This window comes from Poecilia mexicana, unplaced genomic scaffold, assembly GCF_051168715.1.
Source record: "Poecilia mexicana isolate PSO_F unplaced genomic scaffold, ASM5116871v1 scaffold_2, whole genome shotgun sequence".
Lineage (NCBI taxonomy): Eukaryota > Metazoa > Chordata > Actinopteri > Cyprinodontiformes > Poeciliidae > Poecilia > Poecilia mexicana.
The window spans coordinates 12820233-12846187 of record NW_028263371.1 but is presented as its reverse complement, the minus strand read 5'-3'; the positions used below and the strand labels follow the sequence as shown (position 1 = coordinate 12846187).

Here is a 25955-nt window from a genome sequence, read left to right as displayed (position 1 = left end):
CCGCCAACGCATCGAGAGCGGACGCACAAAAGTCAGAGGATTACTGGGAAATCAGACAAATGAATTAGCAAGGGAGATTTCTCTTTTCTTTTTATTTTCTTATTATTATTAGGAGATGAAGAGTTAGAAAAAACCACAGAGTTATGCTCCAATCTTCGGAGCGGGGACTTAGAAAAGATGAAACGGAGCAGTCTGGAGGACAAAAGAGGTTATGGATTAAACGTATTCGGAGAACAGTGCAGTCGGGATAATTAATGAGATTAACTAAAGCAAAAAGGGTAAAGGGGAAGTCGGCTCGGTTAGGAAAAAGGTTAAAGGGTTTTTCTCAGAGAGCGGTTCTGGAAGGTACCGAGCTAATGTTTTCCTGGTTCCGTTTGACTCGCTCCATCTCAGGAGTAAAGACCACAGGCGTTCCCTTGGCAGAACTGTCCTTATACAACACCTACAGGATAAGAAGCACATCAGAAAACACTTAACACACCCGCCGGAGCTCACAGGTTTGGGCTCTTCGAGCGCGAACTCGTTACAAGCGAGAGAGAAAACGAGAACGCTTCTGAGGACGATGTCTGCTGGAGGAATGATGATAATAAAAAAACAGACAATAAGATTTTAGATTCACTGGAATGTTAAAAGTAGTTCATGGAGGAAAAAAAGCTTAGCTGCAGGTTAGGAAATATTGTATTAAAAAAGGCCAAAGAGGCAGGAATGATGTAGAAGATTAAAGGATATAAAGCAGCGGTGTCAAACTCATTTTGGTTTTGGGCCAAATCAAGATCATGAATGCTCTTAAAGGGCCGGTTGTGCCAGAATGTATTGATGAAACCTGATCACAAACTGTTAAAATAGCAACTAATTCCTTAAATTAAACTATATTACTGAACATCTTTTCAGTCCCTCCAGGATTTCGTGATTCCTTTTGGGTTTTTTTTACAATAAAAACCAAAGTGTTTGTAGCACTAATTTGGAAATATTATATCATCAGTTAGGGCAGAGACAGCTGTTTAGTACAAGTAATAAAGTTTTTGACAATGTTTGAGAAAAATCTGCAATAAAATCCCAATTATAATCGGAAAAAAAATAGGTGCAGGGATTTGTTGATTTTGTGTGAATTTCCACAATAATTCTCAAGAAACTGGAGAGACTGATTGGTATAATTTGGCAGTAAACAGATAAAAACTTAATTGATTTTATTGATAATATAATATTTTAGCACAGTCTAGAATCTAGAGGGCCACATAAAAAGCTACGGCGGGCCGGATTTGGCCCACGGACCTCAAGTTTGACACACGTGATACAAAGGAACAGGAGAGAGAAAGATGGAAATTACAGCAAAATGAGGTGGAGCTCAAGAATCTGCAGACTGAGCCTTAAATAAAGATGGATGCAATGAGGAGGGGAGAGGAGTCATGATGGAAACTACTGTCTACGCTCAAAAGGTTAGGAGCACACGGGGGTCGGCTTCGGTCCACTACCGAGCTGATGTGCCTCTGGGTTTCTCTGACCCGCTTCACCTCGGGCAGGTCCGGTATGGCCGTGCCTCGGCCCAGAGAGTCCTTGTATTTTATCTGGCAGACAGATATTGAAGGGTTGTATGCAGGGACAGAAGAAAAACACAAACAAAACACACACACACACACACAAAGATCAACAACAGACGATGAAGCAGAGACAGACGAACAAACACAGCAAAAATAAAAAAATAGTAATAATAATAAGAATGTTGTAATAAATATCTGTTCCTGAGAAACGAAGGAAGCATTTCATGTTAGAGGAATGGTTTAGCTCATTCCGGGTGTTTCCGCGTTACAGTCACAGTCAGAAGTATCCATACACTATTCGTTGACATGAATGCCGTATCAATTCATACCTTTTCAATAAAAGCATCAATTAATTTAAAAAATAAAACCTGGGGAATTAAATGAGTAAACTGTGTACAACTTTGGCGATTTTTCAAAACAAGAACAAGTGGATAAAGTTGGAATTTACTGTAGATTTTTCTCTGAAACGTAACTTTTTGGGAAAAATGTACTTCCAGAAGCAGCTGTGATCCTCTATACTTATTACTTGAGTAATATATTTGTTTACATTTTGTTTTTTAAAATACCAGATTCTTAGGGGTGTAGCGATACAATAATTTCACGACACGATACAATATACAATATTCTGGTCACGATACGATATGCATCACGATATTTGTTGAGCGATACAATTCACTAAGATTCAGTGCATTTTTACGATTTTCTGAAAGATTTTAGAAGGACAGAGTGATTTTAGTGACATTTTGTGTTCCATAGACTTGAATTTAGTTAACTGAAAACTGATTAAAAGCACCAACTACACAATACCTGACTCTGATTGGACAGTCTAACAGTCTGCAGCTGGACAAAATGAATCAAAGACGCAGTGAGAGAATTAGTTTCTGTCATTTAATTCATTTAGATTTGACATAAAACTCAAAAGTTTAATCGGTAATCCAGGAGCAGAGTGGGGAGATTATCAGCCTCTGTAGACTCTCAATATGCAAATAATTGCACTTATGTTTTTTCTTTTGGACACTGTGGCTGCATTTTGGAGTAAAAATGCAGCCACAAATGCAGTCTTTTGGACTATGGGGAAAAAGGCTTTTGTACCTTGGCTCCCGGAGTTAGCCGTGGCTGTTAGCTGTTTACTACTAACTGCTAAAGTAGTGGCTCCGCCTCACCCCGTAGTGATCGACTCCCTGTAGCTACGCAGTGCCGCTATTCCCCTGCTTGGATCTCTGAGTAGCTGCCTCTCAGGCTGCCAGCATGTCATAGTACTCTCAGTCTCTGATACTCTTTGTCTGTTGCTAATAAGAATGATCGATCAGCCATTGTTATCATGGAAATCCTCACTGCGCCGCGGATTCCGGCTGGGGGTTTTTCCTCTTTGTCTTCCTGCTCAAAACACAGCGCCGCTGCTGCTGCGCGCCCGCTTCTCCGTTCCGCTTCTCTTTTACGGTTACTTGCGCAACTTTACTTCGTTTCTCAGCAACAAAATACAGCCCATTGTTATTTATTGAAGATTTTACATTTCCAAAAACACAGGAATCTAATGTTTCGTTTCGTTTTGTATGTTTGGAAGCTCATTCCCTCTCGCATAATCGGAAAAGCGGCGCTTTTGACATTTCTCTTGACATTCGGAAAAATATGGTTTACTAATTTTAACACAACTCCGGTTATTCTTGGCCTATTAACACAATTTAAAAACTGGTGTGTAGTTTATAATGTGCACTTTAAGCTCAAGTTGAAAGTGAGACTGAGGGAGGCAGAGTCTTCCTGCTACACCGTAACAAACTAGACGTTAAAAAGAGCTGTCAGGCTATGGACCCCTATGGTTTAACGGATCGATACTCGCGGATGAAAAATCGATACTTTCCAAGGGCGGAAAATATCGATATATATTGCCGAATCGATTTATTTATACAGCCCTACAGATTCTGGATATAATTTCCATACATTTTCACCTGACTGATGGCATCATTTTTAAGTATTACATTTAACCAGACTCTCACTAGAGTAACTTCTTGGACGGCTACTTTTTACTTTCACTTGAATAAAATTTTTGGGTACTTTATCCACTTCTGATATCTGACTAAATATTTTTAAGCAAGTTTCTGAAATTATTTTAATTGGATATTTGACCACTAAGCGAATTGGAAACATCAGATTTCATGCTAAACTGGCTAGCATCCTAGCACAGCCCTCGCTTTTAAGCGTAAGGGAATTTTAGCCTCATTTATCCGTTTCAAAGCAGCTTCGATGCGAGTTTTGGGGTCACTGTCGTCTTGGAAACACTCTTGTGTCCAAGTTTGAAGCGTCTAGCTGTTGACTTAAGGTCAAACTGAGGAATTTATCGGTTTTTAATAAAACAATCACTTAAGATGTAGGTTGGACAATCATCCCACGACTCAAATGCAGGATTTAAACTGCAGCACTCGCATGACGTCGGCATCCAGGATTAGTGTATGTGAACTTGTGGGTATCAGAGGGTTTGATGAGTCAGTTCTCGACATCTAGGATGTTCAGGAGGAGAGTTGTTACTGGCGAGGTGTTCAGGGGAAGAGGGGGGTGAAGAGTGAGGCAGGTGGGCAGACGGATGAAGGGAAGCTAGCGGGTCGGGTTCTGTAAGGTACCGTGCTAATGTTCTGCTGATTGCGTTTGACTCGCTCCATCTCCGGCGTCTCCGGCACGGACGTGCCCTGTCCCACTCCTTCTTTGTAACGATGCTTTGAACGACACAGCACAGGAACAGTCACACACGGCGGCGACGCAACCCGGCAGGAGGTTAGTGTTCGGATCGGGAGGAGAGGAAGAACAGCAAAAAAACCAGACGGGAAAATAAATGGGGGGGAAAAAATGTTTGTTTTTTTACATTTTTTTAAAGTAAGTTTGGAATCGTTTCTGGTAGGAAAAGAAGGAATGATTTATGGAAAATAGTTAGGATGGAGGAGGAAAAATCAACTCTAGAAAGCAAAAATGATTTTTTTTTTGTGTGTGTGAGGGATGACAATCAGGAGGAGGGTCACTGCAGTGGTTTTCCTCTACCAGACTGATATTCTTCTGGGTTTCTCGGACCCGCTTCACCTCGGGCAGGTCTGGTATGGTCGTGCCTTGACCCACAGACTCCTTGTACTGTATCTGCCCATTGCAAACGTCACAAAGGTACAATGTGAGACAGCATCTTTCGTCCATCCACGTTCATTCTTGTTCAAACACAATAAAAGCGGTTAAATGACTGACTTTCCGCCTGACGTTAATGTATTTAGTAGGAACGCCACCAAAGTTCCTGCAGGTGATGAAAATGTTAATTCATGGGTACAAATTATGTTATAGTTGAGTCACTGCTACAAAGTCTGCAGATAGTGACAGCCACATTTATCAGCACTTCTGGTAAAAAAACAAAAAAACAACAACAAACAAACGGGTCTATTTGGTGTTTTCTCAGTTGGCCTTGTTTTGTTCCAATTTTCTCTGGAACAAATGAAGATCCCACTGCACTGAACCTCATTGAAAACCTCCTGGTTATTGATTTTTGAACTGTTCCTGAGTTAAAACATTATATTGTTTTTTCTAAATGAATATGAACTTGTTTTCTTTGCATTATTTGAGGTCTAAAAGCGCTGCATCTTTTTGTTATTTTCACCATTTCTCATTTTATGCAAATAAATACTAAATTTTTGCTTGGAATTTCAGAGACATGTCAGTAGTTCACAGAATAAAAGAACAAAATTAATTTTACTCAAACATTTAACTATAAAGAGTAAAATCAGAGAAACTGATCATTTTAAGTGCTCTCTTATTTTATTCCAGAGCTGTACGTTTATGGATTTATACCCCAACTTGATCAACTTACATTAAAAACTGTATAATCAAAATATGCTTCAGTTACATTTATGTTAAAGATATTTTTAAATGTGGCTCAGTTTAGGTAAAAACAAACATTTGCTGAATATATTTTTCACACACTATAAATAAACTGTAAATGAAAGTTAGATTTTTAAATTTTTTGTTGAGAGATTAAAGTACTGCAGCAATAAAATAAACACTTAAATACTTTGTTTTTTTATTTTGTAACCAGGGTTACCAGTAAATGTGGCCGGTGCTGCAGATCCTTGAGGGAGTAAATGAGGAGCCCGACTGAAGCAATTTGTCCAGTTCCTCAGTGATTACAGGAACTTTCCACAGAATGGCCAAAACCATGAAAGTAAAAATTATCGGTTGGCACAACTAGAAGAAAAAAGGGTGGATATCAGTCTATCCAAACCTATGGCCATGTAGTGTGCTGTGGAAGAAAGCCGCTACGCTAGATTTTTCGCCAGATTAGCTCATTAGCTTAGCTTAGGATAAAACAAATAAATCTACAAAGAGAACCAGTAGAAAAAATTAGCTTCATATGAAAAGCTGAACTGGAAATGTTCATGGGGAGATATTAAATGTGAAGTCAGTTCAAGTTTTATTCCCAGTTGCTCGACAATGAGGGAGCATGGATGGAGAACCGAGACGATGGAGGGGGGCGGGTCACTCGCTGGAGTACCGTGCTAATGTTGCGCTGGTTACGTTTTACTCGCTCCATCTCAGGGGTTTCAGGCAGAGCCGTCCCTCCGCCCACGTCTTCTTTGTAATGAATCTTTGTGTGGATGTGGGACGAGAAGCATGAACCAGAAGTTAGCCTGATCTTCCATCTGACTCTAAATTATCTCTGATTTAAGCAAAAACAAAACATTGACAACATACACACCAACGACACAAAAAACCAGAAAAACAAATTCAAAGCACACAACAAAACACAAAGATCCCAGCTGAAAACACACAAGCTCTGCACTAGCAGCTCTAAACGTTAGTCTACAGGAGAGTTTTAGTTGCTGTAATTTAACAAAGAATCACTAAATTACTCGTTCCAAAGAGATGGGAGCTTCAGGTCAGAGTTTGTTAAAATGAGAAAAGACAAACCCAAAAAAGATTAAAGATGTAAAAGTAGGTTATCAAAAATGGTAAAAAAAAAAAAAAAAGAAAAAAAAAAGAAAACTATCATGGGATAAATACCAAGCTGAAATTCTTTGTATTTTCTTTAACACGGAGCATTTCTGGAGTGTCCTTAACAGTAGACACTTTGCCCTTTGTGTTTTTTAGGTCAACCTGGTATTGAAGCTATAAGAAGAAGAGAGAACGGCGTGGTTAAAACGTTTCACAGCAGCCAAAAGTAGGAAATAACCGTTTCTATCGCACTGATTAACAAAGTGAACAACACGAAAGAGGGCTTAGAGAAACAAAAGGATCTAAAATATCTTCACATCTCTTTACAAACCCGAGGCGGCGTCACCGGATATAAAAGTTACTGTCGTGAAGAGCGGACGGAGGGCGTCTTTTCTAACTTACGGTGCTGAAGTTCCTCTGGTTCTCACGGACTCTCTGCATCTCTGGAGTGTCCAGGACCGGCACGTAGTGAGACATCGTCTTCTCGGCTTCCTCTTTGTATTTTTTCTGTTTCGACAACACGAGCAGATTGAAAGGCACGACGGGGGGGTCGAAACGGACTCGCAGGTCCGTTTTCGGCGGCAGCGTACCTGGCTGACGATGTTCCTCATCTGCTGAGCGTGGATGATGTCCGGCGTGTCGATGACGGTGGTGTAGCTGGCTCGGTCCATCTCGGCGATCTGCTTGTACTTGGTCTGCAGATTTCAGCATGCATGTCTTAGATCAAGTGTTTTACAAAAGCATGGGTGTCTGTTGAGCTACTACAGATTTTGTCACAGTAACTCTAACCTGTAATGTTACACATTAATTTGTGTTATTTATTTTAAGATAAACTTTCAATCAAATATACTGAATTGTGTGGCTGTAATGTGACACATTTGGCAAAGGTATTGATATTTTTGAAGACACCCTGACACATTCAGCAGATGTTGCTCAGAACAGACCTGGCTGAGGATTTCGGTGGCGTTCCTGGCTCGCATAAAGTCCGGCGTGTCGGTAGCCAAAGCCAACATTCCTTTGCCCTTGATCTCCTGCTCCAGTGCCTTCTTGTACTCCCTCTGCAAATACAAACAGCAGCTTTGTTATTCACCAAAGAGATATATAAAAACTGATTACTCTGTCATACTGAGGAAGGCTGCAAAACCCCTAGGGGGACGGGGAACAGAGGAGGTTAGCAGGAATTAGCGACAGGATTTAGGGATGGAGGAAGGTGTGGCGCTCCAATAAAGCTGCTTAAAGAAAAAAGAGTTAGGATAGTCAAGAGGATGTTAAAACATAATTATTTCTCTGTTCAAATACGACCAAACGAATTTCTAAAAATTTGAGCCTAACTACACTAAAATGCAACACTTTACATGTTTATTTTTTAAAGAAAGTTACAAAGTTTTAGCACATTCAAGTTTTTAATCACACAGAGTGACATAAAAAAAAACATGTAAAGATACACGGGGGGAAAACAAGATGTGAGGAAAATTATTTCAAACTAAAGCGCGATGGAACGTTAGTCTTGTCAAAAAGCAGGAAGTGAGGCGATGCGAGCGCAGGTGAGAGCGGGGGGAGGGGGAGGGAGTGTTATGGGAAGTCAGAGGAGAGCGTGTCGCCACCGCCATCAGCTCTCGGTCAGCCGTACCTCACACAGGATCTGAGTGGCATTCTTTGCCCTCAAAAGCTCCGGAGTTTCCTCCAGTACAGTTAGCCCTTTACCCTTCACTCCCTCCTCTAGATCCTTCCTGTACTCTTTCTACACCATGGAAGAAAGACAAGAGAGACTGCAGAGACGGCCACACAAGCAGGCAAGGCCGAGGCATATGGACAGTCAGGGCTCAAAGTCACCAAAATCTCAACAACAACAACTTAAAAACAACAACAAAAAACATTTGCTTTTATATTATTACAGCTAGAAACACTTTCAGTGGAGATGTTGTTGACTTTGGCAAGAATCCTGGAAATAGACAAGATGAAACATATTTTACAGGATAAAACAGAGGGCTGGGCGATGCATTCATTTAAACAATTCAATTTTGAAGGTTTAATTTCTGAAAAAACTTGGATTTCATTTTTTTTTGTTTCGCCAATGTAAAAAAAAATGTTCAAAGTGATATTGTCTTATTTACAGCTTTTATGTATTTGGACTTTGAATTCAAGTCAACTCCATGACCAAATGTAGCAGTCAGGATAAGACATCCTTCATGTTTTTTATTACAACAATAAAGCCATGTCATGAAAAGAATATGGTTGTATGAATACAGGAATAAAGTCGTAATTTGAGAACTCCAACACAAAAAATATCCCAAGATTTTTCCCCCTCAATTTTAAGACATTCTTCTAGTAAAATCTTTATTCGGCTAATATTATGACTACATTATTGCAATTAAACAAAAAAAAAATCTCATAGCCTGGCCAACTCACAGAAATGATGATTGAAATAAAAGATTGAAAAATATTGTTTCAAAAAAGCGAGAGACAAAAAAACATAAATTAAAATGAGATCTGGTATAAAAAAAATATATCTGATATTTTATTTTGAAGCCATATCGCCCAGCCCCAATAAAACACGTAACACAGTTTGAAACCAGCATTTCACAGAAAACATCACTTCTCCAATAAAACCGTCACATGCATAAAGACCGACGGCGAAACGAGGAGCTTTAGACGTCAGTGGATGCAGCACTAATTTCTCTGCACAGCATGCAGCGGGGTTGGAGGGTGCTGTTGGGTCAAACGAGCAAGCATCTAAAAATAAATAAATAAAAACCCCTGAAAAGGAAAAGTCAGAGGATAAAAGGTGTGAAGGTAGAGAGGGACTTCGGTTGTGGAACAGTCTTAGTATGATGAGGAAGAAGAAGGGGGCAAATTAACGGGATCAACCATCCTTCTGTTACCTCGCTGGCTATTTTGGTGGCGTGTCTGACATGAATCATGGCAGGGGTGACCTCCAAGCCTGAGAGGTTCTTCCCCTTCATGAACTCCTCATAGTCCTTCTTATAGTCTTTCTATTGGCCACAAAGACACAGACAGACAGACAGACAGAGCTCAGACAAACACATGCAGGCAGAGCAGGGCTCAAGTGCAGCTACAGCATCGTCGTTTGCGAAGCAGCTGCCAAAAACGGACATTTTTCAGCCTTTCTGGTCCAACGCCTGACGGAAATCTAAACACACAGTGACTTGGAAGCAACTGCATATAGTTAATCACTGCCGTTTAACTGATACGTAGGCTCAATCCTCCATGTTCACACACAATTGACTGTATATGTGAACTGTGTGTGTTGCACTAAATAACATCCAAGTTTCAAATAACAATAAAAAAAATCATCAATATAGGAAGTAATGAGTAAATGAAAACATGAATATGTAAAACAGAAGTAACTGAGATTGAAAACTGGTGTGGTAAATATTGTCACACCACAACCTGAAAATGTTAAATTTTTTGACTCCTCAACCATTTTATAACAAAATGTATTCATTGAAAGCACTTTGGATAAACTAAGCGTGTATTAAAGCATTAAAATAAGTTTTTTAAGATCTAGGCCATGGCTTTTCAAGTTCAGAAATGAATAAGTACTGAGAACTTGCAGGATGACCACAGATGATTCAAGCTGTATAATTGTAAACCTGACTGTGTGGCCATTTCAAGGGAAACTCCTGGAGGTGAGTGGAAACCTGAGCGGCCTCTTAAATTGTGTATTGTTAGGGCCGGCTGTGCGTCTTCAGGCTTCATAGATCCGTTTTACTGCTGACTTCCTGGCATCGTAACTGAAGTCAGAAATTTCAAAAGTCAACACTTTTCAGTTGAATTATATTCTGAGCTCAGCTAGCAATAAAAAAAGCACAATAAATGCAAGAATGATTGTTTTTAGGTGTCAAAAAGGTAATTACAAATCAAAACAGAGTGACTAAATCGTTCTTCAGTACTTCCAACAACTTCTGTAAGTTTGCGGTTACCAACCAACCAAAAAGCTTCGAAGGTGCCAACAAGGTGCTCTACATTTTGAATCTATTGAGACTCGACGGAGTCGCTGAAGCGAAGCTGGCGTCTGCAGCTGCTTTCAGCAGGAGGCTGAGGAGAGTCTTTACCTGGCTCTGCATGTGCTGGGCCTCCTTCGCGGTCACATAAGTCGGAGTCTCAAAGTCCAGCATGGGTTTGCCCTTCTCCTTCTCGTACTTCTCCTTATATTTAACCTGAAACGGCCCAAACAGAGCGCAGTGTAACATAAGTTTGATTAAATGTTGCCATCTAAAAGTTGGCATGAGAAATATACTTAGCTTGCAGACTCTCATCCTAAGATTCAGATCTGCATGTATATTTTTCACATTTAAGCCAATGTATGAGGTTGGGATGTCCTAATCCAATCCCAAGTGTTAGATTGAAGTCTAATGTAAAATCTTTTTTTTTTTAAATGTTGTTCTGCCCCATTAGCACAATGTTAGCACAGTTTCTCTAGCCAACCTGCTCATTACTTTATTGCTCTAAAGCTGGGGTGTTGGGCCAACATGTATTGCTAAATCTGCTAACAAAACTGTTCAAATATAAATCAATTCTTAAAATTAAATACAGTTCAGTCCCTAAAGGATTTTGTGATTGTTTTTCTCCAATAAAAGTCTAAGTGTTTGGGATTTAGAAATATCATTATGGATTATAGCTTATCAAGAAAATCTTAACAGCTGTTTGGTAGAAGTAAGAAATAGCGCCACCTGCAGGTTGGAGAAAACAGTCACTTAGATCCAAAAATCTGCAACAAAAACACAGAATTATGTATAAAAAGTGCAGGGATTTGTTGGTTTTGTGTGAATTTGCAAGAAGCAGGAGGCAATAAATTGATAAAAACTGTTTTGATTTGACTGGTAAAGTGATATTTAAGCAGGCCGTTATCTTGACGGTTCTATTTGAGTGTCACATTAGAGTCTAGAGGGCCACATAAAAAGCTGCGGCGGGCCGGATTTGGTCCCCGGGCCTTGAGTTTGACATGTACTGTAAAGGATCTAGGTTCTTCCGGAACAATGATCGTTGTTTTCCTCGTTAGCGTGACGTTGCAGATTCGTCTCAGTCCGTTTCAAGTGACCCAGATGGCTGCCTGCAACTGAGCGCAGTGCAGAGAGCAGCTGAAACACCGGTCACTAAATTCTACTATGTTCAAGGGAAAAGGACTAAGTTTGTGAAGCAAGAGAACATTTCCTGTGAGTTTTGTCTGCACATGACCAACAGTAAACAATTCTGTCATATTCAAACTGTGTGTGTGTGTGTGTGTGTGTTAGCATTGCTAACTTCAGCTTAGCTTTTCAGTGTAAAAACATAGTAAGCAGGATCAAAGAACAGAGAAGCAACACTATCAAACTGGGAATATCTGTAATTTTAAATGAGCAGAATTTGTAGGTGTCTAAATAAATAAATACTGATCAGGACATCACTAGTGTCGGGTGGAAATTCATACAAACTTGAAGATACTTTCAGGAAGGCAAAGTGTTTGTTGGTCCCCGCAGTTTGTACCACTTACGTTGCTCTGCAGCTCAGAGGCCTCCTTGAGATGAAGTTGCTCTGGTGTGTCAGGAATCATGTGGTAGTGACCCTTACTCTCCTCAAATTTCCTCTTGTAGCGGTACTACAGGGAGTTCCCAGTAGAGTCAGGCAGCTCAGTACAGTAAAAGGAGACGTGTCTGGCCAGAGCCTACTCCATTTCAGATGAAGGGCTCAGGCCGGACCTTGCAGGAGTATTCACACGCCTACAACTTTTCACACTTTATCACAATAAAACTTTAGGGGTTTTTTTTGTTGGGGTTTTGTGCGATAGACCAATGCAAAGTAGCACGAATTGTGAAGTACAAGGACAGATTATGCATGGTTGGGGTTAGGGGATATACAGTTTCAGACCCTGTCACATATTGTTAGCTAGATTTAAGTCTGGACTTTGGTTAGACCATTCTAATACATGAACAAGCTTTGAGCTAAACCATTTTATTTGTATTTGTCCTGGCGGAAGATGAAACTTCTCTCCTGCCTCAGTTTTTTTTGTGGCCTCAGTATTTTTAACACCTTCTTTTTCTTCTTCTTTATTCGTGTTATGTCCCCCACATGGCTGGTGACGAATTTAAAAAGGATTTTTCAAAGTTAAGGGAGCTGAATACACATGCATGCCACAATTTTCAGTTATATTTGCAACACATTTGAAAACTATCCTTCCACTTATGAATGAATCACTACATTTAGTTGGTCTATCACATAAAATCCCATGACGCTTGCGATTCCAACATGACAAAATGTGAAAAGGGGGCAGGAATACTTTTGCAAGGCACTGTAAATATTATAAACAGCAGGAAACGCTAACTTCAACCATTAATGGAGAGATGTAGTTATAAATTAGAGGATAAAATGATCAATAGAAGTTGGATTTTATGTTAGGCGATCCTTAATCAAAGTTTGATTTGGCCTACAGGAGTAAAAGTGAAGCATTAGATGTTAAAGGTGAGGAGGGTCAGGATCACTACCAGATGAGGTCTGTGAGGTTATGAGTGTTTAGATGAAGGGTCCTAGAGTTTCAGTCTCTATGCGATGATGAATAGTTTACAACAAGCTTCTAATTGGTTCTGTTACTGTTTCAACACACTACTGAGGGAGGACGGGAAGAAGGCAGCTGGGGTGGGAGCAGGAAAGGGTTAAGTCGTGATAATGATGATGATGATGATGGTGGTGGTGATGATGGTATCTTACGTCACTTGAGAGCTTGCTGGTGCTCAGACTGTGCTGCATGGACAGAGATTCGGCCATGTCAGTCACAGGTTTGTGGATCTTCTTCAGGTCGCCTTTGTACTTCACCTGGGAGGCGTCAAGAGACGAAGTTTTAACGCAGTGAGCGCCTGACCTCTGTCAGCTGATGTGAAATCAGGGATGAGGTGTTGTTACACATATTTTTTACTAAATTAACTTTAGTTTAGTCAAGATTTCATTGGTTTGGTTCATTGGTTTTTGAAGACTTTTGACCATTTTAAAGGACAACCTCAGAAGCAGCATTCAGCTTCTACGCAAATACAAATAAAAGGTGATTTATTTGATTGATTAATAAGCAATCAAACCAGAGTTCTTTTTATCATGAATAATCTTTTTTTTTTTTTTTTTTTAAACAAAACATACTTGGTACTTCATCATCTGGTGAATTTTGCAACCTTTTAACACTCATTATGATAAATATCACAATTAACTAATGAGACCATACAATCCAGACTACAAATTCTTAAACATTGTCATGCGTTTAGGTGGTAAAATTCATCCAAATCATTCTACCCCTAACGTGATTTGATCCTTGAAGAACTACGCTCTGCTATATTTGTTACAATCCTTCAAACTTCGAGGAGCCGCTCGACAGCCACCTCCACGTGTTCACACACAGAAACGGGCGTGAAGCCGGTTCTGGGATTACCTACCTCACTAGCCAGGTCATTGGCGTCCTTCAGGGTTTTGTAAATCTTGCTCTCCTTCAGGTCAAATTGAGGTTTCTTTCCTTTCATCTCCTTGTCAAACTTCTCCTTGTACTTCACCTGGTAAGGCAGAAAGGTGACACATACTGGAAGTCAGCGCAAGCTCCGTGTTGGGACAAAACAAGTGGATTTACAGACTCCAAGTGACACAAAGGCACGGTACGCAAGTGTATCCGAAAGGATTAGTAACTCAGATTCCTGACACTTTCCTTGCCTTGGACATGCTGTGTAACATTTGGCATCTGTGGACAGTACCAGTACACATTTATTGTGACCCCAGGTTGAATCTGTATGGTGAAAAACAGTCGTTCATCTTTTTATTCACAGCAGCGTAATATCTACTCTTCATCAATGCAACCTTTAAGCTGTGTACATTTACTCATCGTGAGGAAAATAATTACAGTTACCAACAACTGTACCCTCTATAATTTTGTTGAAAACATCTACTGTACTTTCCGGACTATAGAGCGCATCATACTATAAGCCGCACCTACAATTTTTTTGAAAAAAAGATCGATAGCCCTTAACTTAAAAGCTGTATCATATGAGTTTGAAGAAATTTCTCTGTCCTGCCTGCTGCTAGCATGTGTTTGTTCTAAATGAAAATTAGCACTTTCTTCTTTGATTTCCAATTTTGACTTCCAATTATTCACTTCCTGCTAAAGCGCCCCCTGGTGGTTGAAGAAAAATAAACAGAAAAGCCGCACCGGGCTACAAGCCGCATGGTTCAAAGCGTGGGGAAAAAAGTAGTGGCTTATAGTCAGAAAAATACCATAATTAACACAGGAATAAATATAATAAAATTAAATGCTTTTGAAACTTTTTTCAGCTTGAGACTATAATCCTGGAATAAAAGACAAATTTGTCTTAATCAATCATGCACCTTTTTTTTTTAAACCGGGGATGACAATAAGTGTACCTGGTGCTTTAAATGCTCTTATATGTGCATGCAAAAATATATTTTTATTATTCCATGTATACATTTCATATTTAACCCCAACCAAAGGCTGATAAATGACAGGAAAAGTCAACATCTGAACATGTAAAAACAATAATCTTAAAAGTTCAAGTTGATATTTATCTCTTAGCTACTAAACATAAAAGCATTGTTGATCTGTTAAAAAAAGTATATTTTTAAATCTACTTCTGATGCTTTTAATCTGAACAAACTGATTCATTTAATAGCCAGAAGAGGTGGTAGTTTTGTTTTCAATTTATGTATAATAATAATAATAATAATAATAATAATAATAATAATAATAATAATAATAATAATAGAAATAAAAAAAAGTTGACTAATATGTTCCACTGAGCTAGTTGAGTATAAAGAATATTTTAAGAACATAAATAACAAGTGAACACAATAAACATTTTAGAAAAGAATCATTAGCATCTCCAAAGCTGTTAGCTGAGCTGAAGTCTACAAGGCTATGCTGCCCTCTAGTGTTCAAATCATGAATAAATCCCAGCAAAGTTCTCTGAGCTACAGCTTCAGAAAAATACAGCAGTAAAAGCTTCAGTTTCAGTCTGCGATCTATCAGAAACACAAGGAAGAATAACCTGAAACTATTTTTTAAATAAAATTAAACAAATACAGTCTGAATCCCAGTGCAGCTAATGCATTTTCTAGGCTTAGCATTGAGCCACAGCTTGTCCTACTGAGGAAAACAAGGGATGCACACAGAACTGAAGGGTGCAAACAAACAGCAAGACAAATCAAAGCACAAAATAGTTTCATACACTGGATTTAAAAAGAAAATGTTTTTAGACTGCTGTAGCTCAAAATAAAATAAAAAAAAATACAATACAATTCACTTTAAGAGACAGACAGATAGCAGCATCCCTTCAGTTTTAGGACATGCGCCTCCTTACATCACTAGTCACCGCACTCATTTTCTTAATGTGCCGCATCAGTGGGGTATCATAGGAAGCTGCTCCATGGAGGGAGGCCTTGCCCTCCACCTACAAAGCCCAGCGAGGTTGTGGAATGAGGAGACAAAGACATTATGGGAGCAGAGATGAGAGGAAAGAGATTAGGATGACTAGCAAGAGAGAAGAGGAGTGGAGAAAGAGAGACGTGAGGTCAGGTTTAAGGATGGAGTTAGACATGTTAAACATGAATATACTTTATGAAGTCACAGTGACAGATTAAAACATGGATTTTAATATGAAGGAAGCACTATCACACTATCAGAGAGCTGCTAGTTCAGTCGTTGTGCCAAGAGGAGGAGTGCTGCTAAAAGCGTCACATCTACCGCAGCGAGGTAGAATGAAAACTGAACCAATGAGGTAAAAAAAAAAAAAAAACATGTTAGCAGAAGGGGTGAGGTGTGTCTGTACCCTGAGATGTAGGAAGAGAACATGATTTATTTCTCTCGTCGTACCTGACTGGTCAGCTGGGACACGTGGGTCGCCAAAGCGATGTCTGGCCGGTGGATCAGGGAACCTCCACGACTGGCCTCTTCGCGAGCCTTTTCACGGTAACCGATCTGACGGACGGAGGAGGAAACGAGAGTCAGCGCACTGGGAACAAACTCAGCTGATGTACCGGTGGTTTGTTTTGGTTCCAGATCGACATCGGAGAACGACGTGCGACGGTTGAAGACACGGCGGTCAGCGTGGCTGAGCGGTCACAGCCTCGTGAAAACAAACACAAAAAGCTAATCAAAGAAGGCTTGTGTTTCACAACGCTTTAATTATTGAGCAGTAATATCTCAAGGTGCTTAAAGTAAAACGTGATTTGAATTATTTAAATTAACCAAAACCATGATTATTGCTGCATTTACTATATTATTATTATTACTATTATTCAATTATTGTTGGTGTTTTTGTTATTAATGCTAGTTTTCAGCATTGAAGCTAGCATACTTAATGCTAGTTTCAATGATAGCATAAATACATTAGCATTATATTTTAGAAGAAACATTATAGTAGAGGAAATACCATTGTTGTAAATAATATTTCTTCATTAATTAGAAGATATCATGATTGTTCATCCACTGTAATTAAATTAAATAGATCATATATTGATTTGCTAACTATTAAGTACAGGTTTATTTGTCATATGTATGGATTATACATGTAATGTATGTAGTATTATGCATGTAACGGTGGATAAGGAGTGGGAACATTGATGCATTTACACTTCCACCCCACTCTCTTGAATAGGTAAAACAAAAGTTTTGACATTTAAGTATTTTTCTACATATTCAAACAGCAAACAAGTCCAGGAACAATACCTAAACTTTCACCTGCTCAAATCGAATCAACCTTTTTCTAAGTGTATTTGACGCTTACATCACTAACGAGCTTAGCAGCCTGGGTGGCCTTCCTGATGTCAGGACGGTCCACTACAGTAGTGTAGTGCAGGTTAGCCTTGGCATCCTTTTTGTAGGCGACCTGTGAAACGATACAGGGAGAGACAGAGAGAGAAAGTACAGTGTAAAAACCGAGCAGCACCTCAAAAAGACAAACGTTTGTGTAGAAATACTCTCACGTTGCTCTGACTCTTTGCCACGTCCATGGCATGCTGAACATCGGGTGGCACGATCATTTGGTTGTACACCGACTTGCCTCTCTCCTTCTCAAACTTCTGTTTGTATTGTTTCTGTACGTTTGGGAGAACAAGAGAGACGCAGTTCAGGACGAGGAGATCATTTGGGCACCATTGGCTGATTTGGGTACAATGTAAAAGAAACGTTGTACCTCGCTGATCAGCTTCTTGACCTCCCTGCTGTGGGCGGTGTCGCGAGTCTCAGCCAGCTTGGTGAATGAGCCGGACTGCATGATCTTCTTGCTTTCCTGCTTGTATTTGCTCTGAGAATGGGTGTGGAAGTGTGAGGACTCACATCATCTAGAGTTGATACGCTTTACTCCAAACAAAGTGGAGTACCCTTTTATTTACTGGCCCTTACCTCTGATACTAGCGTGCGCACGGCTTTGGCGTGGAGAATCTGAGGAGTATCCAGAACAGGTACGTAGTGGCCCTTTGCCTTCTCGTACTTCTCTTTGTACTTCACCTGGAGACGGTGAATGGTATGTTGATGTGACCCGTTTCATTGGTTAAACTCACAGATTACTTTCACAAGAACCACTTACGTCACTGGCCATCTCTGCATTTTTCTTGTACAGGAGAGTGTACTTGTCGTCCGCGACAGGTATCACACAGCCCTTCATCATCTCTTTGTCGTACTTGTACTCAACCTGTGAGTGAAATCATATTTAGGTCAACACTGACAAATGCACAAAGATTTAGAAATTACAGTCATGTAATAAAACAATGGACTCACATCACTCTGCTGCAGAGAGTTTTTGGCAGCGTTGATAAAATCTGGTCTGTCTGCTGTCCAGATCCACTTGTTCTTAGTTGCCTCATACTTCTTCTTGTAGTCAAGCTAGTAACAGAAACATGAGAAGCACTTTTTAACTGTTGCTAGGGTGTTTTGTGTTTCCAACAAGCGTTGTTATCTCTTTGTAGATGCTTACGTTGCTGATGTTCTTGTAGGCCTCCTTGGCAGCACGGATCTCGTGAGCCTCTGGGTCCATGTTGATCTGGGCTTTGCTCTTCTCATACACCTCTTTGTATTTCAGCTGAAAGAGGAATAAATAGTTACAAGAAAGAATAGGCTGGTTATGGCCAATCATCATGAAGTTTTACCAAATGTTTCACCGCAGCGCTGCTACGGCTTGAAATCTTTTAAATGAGATGCCAAAAAGCATGAAGAAAGGAGCGAATGGCTTCCTTCAGCTGCATGAAGCTTAGAGTAACACACTGACAGGCGTTTTAAAGCTGCAGATGGGAAGATGAGAGCTGCATGTTTGTTAAGAAGCCAACTGAAGGCTGGCTAACTGAGCAGATAGCCTGACTAATTAGCCAGCTAATATCGGCCTTATTATTCTGGAAGCATTTTGGACAGTAGGCACATTCACATAGAAACTACAGAAACTATAAAATTAGTATTTCTGCTGAAATAAAATAATAAATAAAATATTCCCTATTCTAACCATAATATTTCCATTTGTTACATTAAAGTATGTAACTTTTATAAAAAAGTGTTTTTTACATACTTCTTAAAATTTTATGTTAGACTGTCACTCAGTTCAGTATAACAGGAGCAGCGAAAAAAAAAATCAATTGACTGTTTCAGTCAGAAGCAGCCAATCAGAGCCAGGGGGTGGGACTTAGCGCTGTCAATCACCCACATGCCCTCCCTCTTGCTCTCTGCTAGGCTACAGCTCCTTTCTCACAATAGAGTGAATGCTCAAGATAGTTACCATGGCCACCAGTGATGGAGAATAAACAATTTCCCTGTAACAGTACATTTTTTTTCCACCATTAGCACAGCTGCAGCACATACACAAGCATGACTGACAGTGCTAAGACCCTCCTTATGGCTCTGTTAAAATAAAACCTATGCAGGCTACTCCAGCTTCAGTTCTGTGAAGCTGGAGTGTTTCTTTTTTTAGATACAAGGAATTAGATCATGTTTCAAATTTGTAGATGAAAACTTATGTAGAAATGTGTCGCTAGAGTGAAACTTACGTTGCTGGTGATCTCTTTGACCTTCTTCATGTGCTGCTGGTGTGGAGTGTCATAAGGCAAGGTGTATCCCTTGGCTTTGGTCTTGTTGTACTCCATCTTGTAGATGACCTAAGGAGAGACGAGGGATAATTTAGTAACAGAAATTTAAAAAAAAAGAAAAAAAAAGAAAAAATGGTATTAGATGATAGGGAAACTCCACTAAAACTTACATCAGTGATCTTCTTGCTGCGTTTGTGAGTCTCGTACTCAGGAGTCTCCAGAACAGACGTGAACTTATCTTTGGCGCGTTCATACTGCTCCCTGTACTTCCACTGAGGAAAAGGACGGGTAAAGTTAGTTTAGCTCGTAAAAAGGCGGCGTATTAAATGTTTTACATTCAAATCTGGCATTGTTTTTGCTTTTAACTTGTGAACGCAACGAGAAACTATACAAAACAAAATGATTTGAAATATCCTTAAAGCCAAAGAGAATTAAAAACATGTCTTACAGATACTTAACATTTTAGATTAAACTAAAGTAGTCAAATAATAAACTTGTAATAGTTTATTACCTATTATTATTGTAATAAATAGTTTATTACAATAAACTTGTAATAACAATTTAGATAATTACTATTGTTATATTTTCAGTTTTTTTGGATGGTTATCTGACTCCAATTAAAGAAAAGTCAGAAACATCATATTAACTTCCATCAAAAAGAACCAAGTGAAGTATTAGCATGCACAATATTCACCAAAAACATGCTTTGTGAGCCACATACAGACACAAAGATGACGATTAAAACACAAGTTACCACTACTTGGTGATGAAAGCTGCAGCACTCACATTCTTCTCATTAACCAGCTGCTCTTCTCACTGAGCTAAACTTAATATTACTTCACAATTTACCCACAAAATAATGCATTTTTACATAAAACCACAGCAGAATTATAAATTATCCCTTGTTTTGGATTTTCTCATGGAGTTAGGAGCGTTAAAGGAGCTGCTCGGTTTTTCTGAAAAGTTTGACTACCTCTGGTGATGCGATGTAATGTTGCTTTGGTAAAATGCTACATAGTAAAAATGTACACAATAAAAGAAAAAATGTAGAAAAAGAACCTAAAATCGGCACCTAATTTAATATAACAATAAATATGTAGAAGCTGTGCAGAAGGTGACTAACTCATTTTGTGATTCTGTGTTTGGTCTCAACTGTGCAACGACATTGTGTTTTAGAGTTAAAGTTTCACCGACGATGAGAGGGAAGTGATGGAGGGATTAGAAAATGAAGGAGGAGGAATACATGGACTTAGAACCACTTTTAGGAGGATTAAATGGATGAAAAACAAAATCAATGTCCACAAACACCAGGAAGAGAGAAACAATCTCTAAAAAAAAACGTCACGAAACTTGAAAACCAAATGATACGGCAAGAATATCAAATCGCATTATTTTGACTTTTCAAATTTTCATGTAAAAACATACCTCTTATTAGAATAAAACATATATTTGGGTCAAAAATGACTAATTAATGAACCTTCTCGGACTTTATTTAGGCCATTTCTGAACAGAATGTTATCTTTTTGTCAACTTGTGTAGCCCTTAACCAGCAGACTTCATCTGAATCCAAAACCATATTTCAATGTAAAAAGTCAAACAACGTCACAACCCAGTGCACTCTGGGTACATAAAGCACTAGTTTGTGAAGCTGAAATGAAAAATGTCACATAACCGTCTAATAACTCAACATCACGGACGCGGCTCCTGTGTGTTTGTGGACAGGTTACAACAGCTCACTGGTCTCTGACGGTTTACCTTGCTGCCCATAACGGACTGGCAAAGCGCTGTGAGGATGTCAGGGCGGAGAAACTCATTGCAGCCACTCTTTAGCAGATCCTTTGCTCGGGATTTATACATTTTCTGTCCACACACACACACACAATAACAAACATACACACAAAGCATGCCACAGTTTAGAACAAACTAGGAGACAGAAATAACACTGAGAGGGACTGGAGGAACGCTCCGGAGATCCGAGGAAGACACTCGGCATCTGTCCCCAGAGAGAGAGACAGAAGTGACCACCTTCGCTAGAGCCGGGTTCGAAATGTAAATGATTTAGATAATCTGTGAAGTCAAGCTGTCTCTCTCACGGAACAGATGCAGACAGATCATGCTCACTCAACACAGCAGCTGCTGTTTGAGTGGCATGGATTACAGGAACCTGCGAGGGACAAATAGGAAGAGAGACGATACAGAGGAGCCCATCACAGCCATGCGGCGGCCAGCCCCACCGGCAGGTCTGTCGACAACCTCATGCGGCGGGTGTGAGCGGCCCGGAGGACCGGCGGCGTGCGGGTGAGGCCGCCCGGTCGCCCGGCACGTCCGGGACGGTTACCTGGCTCATCTTCCTGTTCTCCCTGGCCAGCTGGTACCTAGGATCGTCTGTGGTTATGGTGAACTTATCCCTGGTCTTCTCATAATTAGCTCTGTAGATCCTCTGCTCAGAATTTCAGAAGGTCGTTAAAAACAAATGTCAGGGGGAAAAAGAAACGGAGTCCCTGGTATGTCAGCAAGCTTTAAGGAACAGTAGTAAAAAGTAAAATAAAATAACATGTTGCTGTAAAAATGGACAAAAATGTGAAATATGCATCTAAAAACAGCTGAAGGTGGTTCCCAAATATTTCCCCCCAGAAATCCTCTTTTTGTTTGTTTGTTGTTGTTTTTTCTGTCCTGGGATGGGATGCATGTTGTCATCTTTGAAAATAATCCCATCAGTATCCAAGCAACAATTTTCCATCATTTACATTTGCAACAATGTAGTGCGTTTAATATGAACATATGGGCTGATATCAATATCCAATTCAAATATTGCTGTAATGGTCGATAACTGATATTAGTATTTATAGATATTTCACTATCCTGTTGACACTTTGAAAAAAAAGACCCAACCAAACCACTGACTTCACCACTGCTTCTCTATTTCATTTAAATCCGAACATTCCTGAGCTACATCACTATCACTGACCAAACAAATATCACATGACCAGCTTCCTCCCCTAACAACCTGCAGCAATATGGATATAAAAATAGGTTGTCAATGAAGGCCCAGTTTTATTTATCGGGTTTGAACCAATATGTTAAAAAAAAACAAAAAAAAAACGGACTAACATCTGATGTAGAGCCCATCTTCCCAAACTATTTATTATTTTATACGATTCAAATTATATGAAAACACTTGAGATAAGGCAGCTATATGTGTAAAAGTGGACACCTGGGCTGCCTATTCAACAAAATGATTTCACATTAAGGCCTGGCGCCGCCCCCCCTCACCACCACAAAAAGCTGTTAGCTCCCCCAATGTTGAGAATCGGTGATTTAAGCAAAAAAATCTAATAAAATAAAAACATTTACATTATTTTCCCTCCATGTAGAGTCCAAGAGAGAAGCAAAGAGACAAGTAAACATAGTTGATCATTTCAAAGCAAATAATAATGAGATAATTTGAGTCAATAGAAGGGAAGGACTCACGTCGTTGATCAGAACCGAGGCGTTCCTTGTCGTCTCGAAGTACGGCGTGTCGCATGTGTATCTGAAGTTTCCTCTGTTCTTCTCATATGAGGCTTTGTACAGGCGCTGTAAAAAAATAAAAATAAAATAAATAAAAGGATGGTTGAAAACAAACAGAATGTATTCTTGTTGTAAACATGAATACCGTATTTTCCGGACTGTAGAGCGCACCTTACTATAAGCCGCATCTATAAAGTTTTTTTTCTTTTAATTGGAAACGTACATATATAAGCCACACTGGGCTATAAACTGCTGGTATCTCCGCCGCTCTCGGTTTTCCACAATAAATAAGATCTACTAGATTTATTAAGGACGCAGCCCTGCGTCTCCAACACCGAACCCTGGATTCGTTCGCGCCGAGCTTAGTGCAGCGGTTCTATTTCCCTCCTGTACTGCCAGATCGATAGCCTTCAAATTAAAAGCTGCATCATATTAACTTCTTCGTGTTGTTTCCACGACGAGGGGGTATGAGTTTGAAAACATTTCTCCGTCATGCCTGCTGCTAGCATGTGCTTGTTCTAAATGAAAATTAGCGCTTTCTTCTTTGATTTCCAATTTTGACTTTCAATGATTCACTTCCTGCTAAAGCGCCCCCTGGTGGTTGAAGAAAAATAAACAGAAAAGCCACACCGGGTTCAAAGCGGGAAAAGAAATTAGCGGCTTGTAGTCTGAAAAATACGGTACATGAAATGTATTTTTCCCTCACCTCACTGTACAGAGCCTTGTTCCTATCAGCCATCACCAACTCAGGAGTGTCCCAAACGTAGCACCCGATACCCTTCACCCACTCCAAGTCCTCCTTGTACTTCACCTAAAAGCACAAACAAAACCAAGAGTTTCACTCAGATATCGCACAGCATGTCAGTCCTCCTGTTGGGTGCAGCTTTGCGTACTCACGTTGCTGATGTTATCGTTGGCTATCTTGCTGAAGAAGAACTCGGGGCGGTCGGGAATGGACTTCCACGTGCCCAGAGAGTTGATGTACTTTTCTCTGTATTTCACCTGTGGAGCAGAAACGGAGCGAGTCGCAAGTCATCCACCTCTAGATGGAAAACCGGTCATTTTAGAGCAGCTCGTTTCGACCGCTGACCTCGCTGATGTCGTCAGTGAATTTGCGGTGGCACACGATGTCCAGGGCGTCCTTGTCGGTGTGATAGTGGCCCTTGGAAAGCTCGAAGGTTTCCTTGTAACGCAACTGAAGGGAGAAGAAAATGTGCGAAAAAGGTAATTTTTTTAAAATACCTATTTAAGCTCTGAATCAGAAAACATTTTCTAACAAAGACTTACATTGCTGGACTGCATGTAGGCTTTCTTGGACCGGATCAGGATAGGCGTATCAGCGATAGCGGTGTACCTGTGCTTCATCTTTTCATATTGCTCTTTGTATTTATTCTGAGTGGAGAACAGAAGACGTAACATATTAGATGTTCGTTTTAGAAAACCTCAATGGGTTCAGGTAACCTTATTTATCAAGTACATTAGAGGAAGCTGGAGCGCTTACCTCACTGAAAACCACTTTCATTTTTCTTGCGTGCTGAATACTAGGAGTGTTCATTTCTGGAGTGAAATGAGTTCTCTCCTTTGATGCCAGACTTGTGTACTGGTACTGTAGAAACAACAAAAACAAATCAAATAAACAATCAGAATATATTACAGTAGAGAAAATAATAAATAAAGACCAGGGACGTGTCTCAGCTTGCCTTGTTAGTCAGCTGCTGAGCCCACTTGACTCTCTTTATGTCCAAAGAGTCTGCGATGGAGGAAACCTTCATCATGTCCTTCTTGCTCTGGGCTCTGTATATGCGCTGAAACGACGCAAGAAAGAAACACAACAATTAAACCTGCTGCAAAGTACATGAAAAACATGCAACGTTTGAAAACCTTTAAAGGATATTGCACATTAAAGAAAGCTAGCACACCTGTCAGAGATCAGTAGATCCAAATCTGACTTAACAGAGTATAAAAAAACGTACTGAACAAAACATGTATGAATTTTATGATCCTAATGATTTTCTTGCATAAAGGTCAAATTTTTGGAGCAACAAATAGTTTGTGTTGGTCAATTACATAAAATTAAAATAATAATGTAAAAAAAAAAAAAACTTTTCCAAAAACAGCTCACATCACTGAAGTGAGTCTTCAGCTCAGTCACGCGGTTGTACTCTGGCGTATCCAGGACCACGGTGTAGTTTGACAGGTTCTTCTTAGCGTCCACCGGGTAGCTCGTCTGTAAAAGGAAAAACAGGCGATAGGAGAGAACCGCCGCTGGACAAAAAGAAGAAAGCACACCGAAAACAAACACTGGAACGGCGATGGGAGCATTTCTTCCAACGCACCCTGAATTTGTTGATGTTCCGGACGTGGACCATCTCCGGGGTGTTGTACAGGAAGCAGCCGACACCTCTCAGCCACATCAGATCTTCTTTGTACTTCAGCTAAAATGACAAAGTTCAACAAACTTGGTTGTAGAACATATTTTTGTGAAGAAGCGGGGGGCAATAACGTCTGTTTTTCTTGGACGATACCTCGCTGGTGATCTCATTGACGTGATGACAGTGCATGAGTTGGGGCGTGATAGGCATGGAGATCAGCTGGCCTCGGCTGTTGTAGTATTTCTCCTTGTAGCACAGCTAGTGGGGGAGCAAAAAAAAAAAACGGGCGCGTAAAAAAAAGCAGGTCCTCTCAACTCGGTCAAACCAGAAAAGTGAACAACGTCGATGACGGCGGCGTACGTCGCTGAGGTGTTGTTGGTTCATCTTGAATTGTTTGAAGTCAGGAGTTTCGTAGGTTGTGTGGATCTTGTCCTTCTGCTTGTGGTAAGCCTCACGATACAGACGCTGAGGACGAGAACAGACGGGAATCGTTTCGTTGAGTGAAGCTATCACTCGACGGGTTACGGGC

General features: G+C 40.0%; 1 protein-coding gene across 11 annotated transcripts in view; it reads right to left on the bottom strand.

The window, feature by feature from the left end:
• The window catches only part of neb (nebulin), a 67127-nt gene that overhangs the window by 4531 nt on the left and 36641 nt on the right, over positions 1 to 25955 (bottom strand). For 3 of the 11 annotated variants that reach the window (XM_088010938.1, XM_088010967.1, XM_088010940.1), the window contains 37 exons: positions 25787 to 25891; positions 25580 to 25684; positions 25391 to 25489; positions 25177 to 25281; positions 24755 to 24859; positions 24556 to 24660; positions 24342 to 24446; positions 24145 to 24249; positions 23952 to 24056; positions 23761 to 23865; positions 23016 to 23120; positions 21300 to 21404; positions 19715 to 19816; positions 19506 to 19613; positions 18449 to 18553; positions 18253 to 18357; positions 18062 to 18166; positions 17878 to 17982; positions 17669 to 17779; positions 17460 to 17570; positions 17261 to 17362; positions 16348 to 16452; positions 13910 to 14023; positions 13200 to 13304; positions 11989 to 12093; positions 10571 to 10675; positions 9377 to 9487; positions 8125 to 8235; positions 7439 to 7552; positions 7085 to 7189; positions 6897 to 7001; positions 6564 to 6668; positions 6055 to 6147; positions 4566 to 4658; positions 4154 to 4246; positions 1473 to 1565; positions 350 to 442 (listed from right to left, as the gene is read on the bottom strand). In XM_088010938.1, the coding sequence (XP_087867064.1) occupies positions 350 to 442; positions 1473 to 1565; positions 4154 to 4246; positions 4566 to 4658; positions 6055 to 6147; positions 6564 to 6668; positions 6897 to 7001; positions 7085 to 7189; positions 7439 to 7552; positions 8125 to 8235; positions 9377 to 9487; positions 10571 to 10675; positions 11989 to 12093; positions 13200 to 13304; positions 13910 to 14023; positions 16348 to 16452; positions 17261 to 17362; positions 17460 to 17570; positions 17669 to 17779; positions 17878 to 17982; positions 18062 to 18166; positions 18253 to 18357; positions 18449 to 18553; positions 19506 to 19613; positions 19715 to 19816; positions 21300 to 21404; positions 23016 to 23120; positions 23761 to 23865; positions 23952 to 24056; positions 24145 to 24249; positions 24342 to 24446; positions 24556 to 24660; positions 24755 to 24859; positions 25177 to 25281; positions 25391 to 25489; positions 25580 to 25684; positions 25787 to 25891 (3858 nt within the window). Of the gene's footprint in view, positions 1 to 349; positions 443 to 1472; positions 1566 to 4153; positions 4247 to 4565; positions 4659 to 6054; positions 6148 to 6563; positions 6669 to 6896; positions 7002 to 7084; positions 7190 to 7438; positions 7553 to 8124; positions 8236 to 9376; positions 9488 to 10570; positions 10676 to 11988; positions 12094 to 13199; positions 13305 to 13909; positions 14024 to 15835; positions 15926 to 16347; positions 16453 to 17260; positions 17363 to 17459; positions 17571 to 17668; positions 17780 to 17877; positions 17983 to 18061; positions 18167 to 18252; positions 18358 to 18448; positions 18554 to 19505; positions 19614 to 19714; positions 19817 to 21299; positions 21405 to 23015; positions 23121 to 23760; positions 23866 to 23951; positions 24057 to 24144; positions 24250 to 24341; positions 24447 to 24555; positions 24661 to 24754; positions 24860 to 25176; positions 25282 to 25390; positions 25490 to 25579; positions 25685 to 25786; positions 25892 to 25955 lie in introns of all 11 variants that reach the window. The other 8 variants (XM_088010968.1, XM_088010945.1, XM_088010954.1 and 5 more) reach the window with 8 other exon arrangements.